Source organism: Aedes albopictus, chromosome 2 (assembly GCF_035046485.1).
Source record: "Aedes albopictus strain Foshan chromosome 2, AalbF5, whole genome shotgun sequence".
Lineage (NCBI taxonomy): Eukaryota > Metazoa > Arthropoda > Insecta > Diptera > Culicidae > Aedes > Aedes albopictus.
Window position 1 is genome coordinate 160,107,775 of NC_085137.1, and position 3,324 is coordinate 160,111,098.

General features: G+C 43.4%; 1 protein-coding gene across 1 annotated transcript; it reads right to left on the reverse strand.

The window, feature by feature from the left end:
* Nucleotides 1–365: 365 nt before the first annotated feature.
* Nucleotides 366–2,315, reverse strand: LOC134285933 (exonuclease 3'-5' domain-containing protein 2-like). The gene is made up of 2 exons (XM_062847491.1): nucleotides 1,443–2,315; nucleotides 366–1,336 (listed from the first exon to the last, which is right to left on the reverse strand). The coding sequence occupies exons 1-2, from the start codon at nucleotides 2,018–2,020 to the stop codon at nucleotides 1,240–1,242; spliced, it is 675 nt and encodes a 224-aa protein (XP_062703475.1). The 5' UTR covers nucleotides 2,021–2,315; the 3' UTR covers nucleotides 366–1,239.
* Between the last annotated feature and the right edge of the window lie 1,009 nt (nucleotides 2,316–3,324).

Here is a 3,324-nt window from a genome sequence, read left to right on the forward strand (position 1 = left end):
ATAACATCGCATCGCTGCTGACATTTCATTTTGACGGATAGCGGTGCGATAACTGCAAAATTGTTGCACTTAGCGGACTTGCAGTTAAAAAGCATTGCAGTTAAAGCGTTTGCACCGAGCGAACGTCTACTGTAAATGCACTGGTATTCAGCATGGCCATGCTGAGGGTGACGGGTTCGATTCCCGGTCGGTCCAGGATCTTTTCGTAAAGGAAATTTCCTTGGGCATAGTGTATATTCGTGCCTGCCACACGATATACACATGCAAAATGGTCATTGGCAGAGGAAGCTCTAAGTTAATACCTGTGGAAGTGCGCATAGAACACTAAGCTGAGAAGCAGGCTTTGTCCCAGTGAGGACGTTACGCCAAGAAGAGGAGAGGAGATTCTTGGTGGCAATCCTGGAGGAAACGCCTGGATGAAATCCAGAATTGCTGAGTTAAATTCTGCAGGAATTCCTGAGTTGATATCTGCTGGAATTCCTGTGGTAATTCCTGGTGGAATTCTTAAAGGTATTTCTGGTGGAGTCCCAGAATTAAATCCTGAAGGAATGCCTGGATGAATCCCTGGAGGAATCTCTATAGAAATCCTGGAGGTATTTCTAAAAGAATTCGTGGAGGAATTTTAAAAGCAATCCCTAGAGGAATGAGTTTCCAAAACTTAAGAAAAATATGTTTTCGTGGTCCTATGTAATGATCTATTTGGGCAAATGGCATAATGGGAACCAAAATTCCGGATAGTAGACTATTTGAAGTATTTTCAGTAGATTTTTTGTATGAAAATCCTAAACATTTTGTATGGTCCGTAATGCTCGACTGTACCTCCCATACTCCCCCTAGAGCGTTACGTAATTTGTGGACGGCGTCTTATCAAAAGTGCTTAAGGTCATCGCACGGAGGGGAAGGTGTCTCAAACCATGCTAGGAACCTGCCCCGGCCCGTCTTTTCAAGGAAAGCAAATACCGTGCTCCCAAAAGGGACTAACAAAATTGGGTCATTTATCTATTCCTAGTGCCCTTTGGTTCGAACTTAAGACGGATAGTATAAGTCGACTGATCAATTACGATTTCCGCCAGCTCTTTTTTGATGTACCATTTGGCTTTCTTGTGATCGCACGTGCTCAGCACCTCCTAGGCCTACATGAGATAATTGTCGTACAGCGGTTTGGCACGGGTCGCTATCGTGCGTTTGGCGTCGATGGATACATCCAGCGTCTTATTTTTACCCTGGCTCTTCGAATTGTCACTTGCCACGAATCTGTCGCGGAACCTCTGGTTGAAGAAACATTCCAGCTGCCGATGGTCGTTGTGAGCCAGGTTTTTGGCTGGCAAATATTGATCTGGGAATGTTAATCCCCAATTCAATATTTTTAATAGCTAACGATGACAACTTTTTCTAGCATCTATCGCTAATTTGATTGAATAGGGATTGTGCTTGATACTCACCGCGGAACAGCCTTTTTGGCAAACGTCCGAAACATCTCCACCGTCATATGGGCATCGCTGGCTGCGCATCTAATCTGGCGTTTCGAGAGCTGTGTATTTTCCCAGTTTGAAATCCTGATACGCCAGTATTTGTCTAGTTTGACGCCAAGCTTTTTCTCGGCCAGTTTTGCCATTTCGTAGGGACTCGACTCTCCGCATCGATCGACCAGGTGCCACAGATCCAGCGTGCTCTCCGCCTTCTGGTTGTAGTCGCTCTTCAGAAATCTATTATCTTTCAGTGAGTCAACGTCAACCTTGACTATGGCCGGGTCATTCAGAAGGTCCCCCAGCTCCAATGAGATCCTCTGCATTTCGCATAGCCGAATCAGCATAACATAGCACACAGACCTATGTGTGAAGCCAACTGAATCAGGGCCACCGGACGCCTCTTGCCTTGCTTGACCCACTTGCATATGATCCCCAGCCTCCGGAATTCCCGGCAATGATCCCGCAGCAGCCCAATCATCATATGGCACTCGTCCGACGGCCATCATAATTGAAGTAATTGCGATCATTTTCTCTCGGTCCGTTAGAGTCATGTTGTGTCATTATCTGTCCCGGTAAACGTCGTACTGCCTGCCTACTGTGTTTTTTGACGTACAGCTCAATAGGGACGTCCCCCGCTAAGTCATCTGTATGGGAGCCCCCCGTTCCAGAGACCGGAGAGGTCCCGCACCAAGCTAAGAACCTTCCTCGGCCCCAAAAATACCCACATGCAAAATTTCACACCGATCGGTTCAGTAGTTTCCGAATGCATAGCGGTCAGACAGACAGACAGACAGACAGACAGACAGACAGACAGACAGACGGAAATCCATTTTTATATATATAGATAGAAGACTAGCTGAACCCGGCAAACTTTGTCTTGCCTACTGCGTTTTTTGACGTTTCAAGTCTTTATCCAAGCCCAAGTCCCCGTTCAAAATGTATGAAAACCCGATTTTCAAAATCTCTCAATTTTTTCATGTTTTTTTGGCTCATAAACCTTCCTTGAGTGAAAACTAACAGAACAAAACTTAGACGACCTAAATCGAACCATCCGTTCGCAAGTTATGCGTGGTCCCACGTATGCCACTACATTTTTATATAGGGTATGTGTTCCATCAGTAATCTCACGCTCCCATATTCGTCCTATTCGAAAACCAGCGATTACAGCACCGATTGATTCCGTTCTTTTTGATTTCATGCGTGCTCACTCCTAACAAAAAATACAAAAATAACAAACAAAACAAACAACGCTTCAATCCTTTGTTTTTCGTAGGATGAAAATGGGAGCCACATGCTTAATAAGGGAACCAGCACCCTATATAGATGTTTTGTATGTAATTGATAAGTTTTTATTGTGTATCACCCGATTGAACCACAGGTAGCAAACAAAAAAAGTTCACCTTTACGCTACTGGTAAATAAACAAACAAACAAACAAAACAAACTTCTCCATTTATTCTTTCCAGAATTCCGCTAGATATTGCTCCAATAGGTCCATCTGAAATTATTCGAAGTATTTCTGCAGGAATATCTTCAAGAAATACTTTCAGAAAATTTTACTAGAAATTATTCAAAAATTAATCTAGGAATTTCTTAAAAAATGTACAAAAATCGTTTAGGAGTCCTTCAATATTGTGGCGTTAGCACTAAACTGGTTTCCGAAAAAACTTCATTGACTTCCGCTGCCTTTCCTATGCCTTAAACATTTCGTCGGAAGTAGTGCGCTGTATAGAAAACCAGATTTACTGTACAGCGCACTACTTCCGACGTTATGTTTAACGCAAAGGAAAGGCAGTGGAAGTCAATGAAGTTTTTTCGGAAATCAATTTAGTGCTAAACCCACAATAATTCGTCCA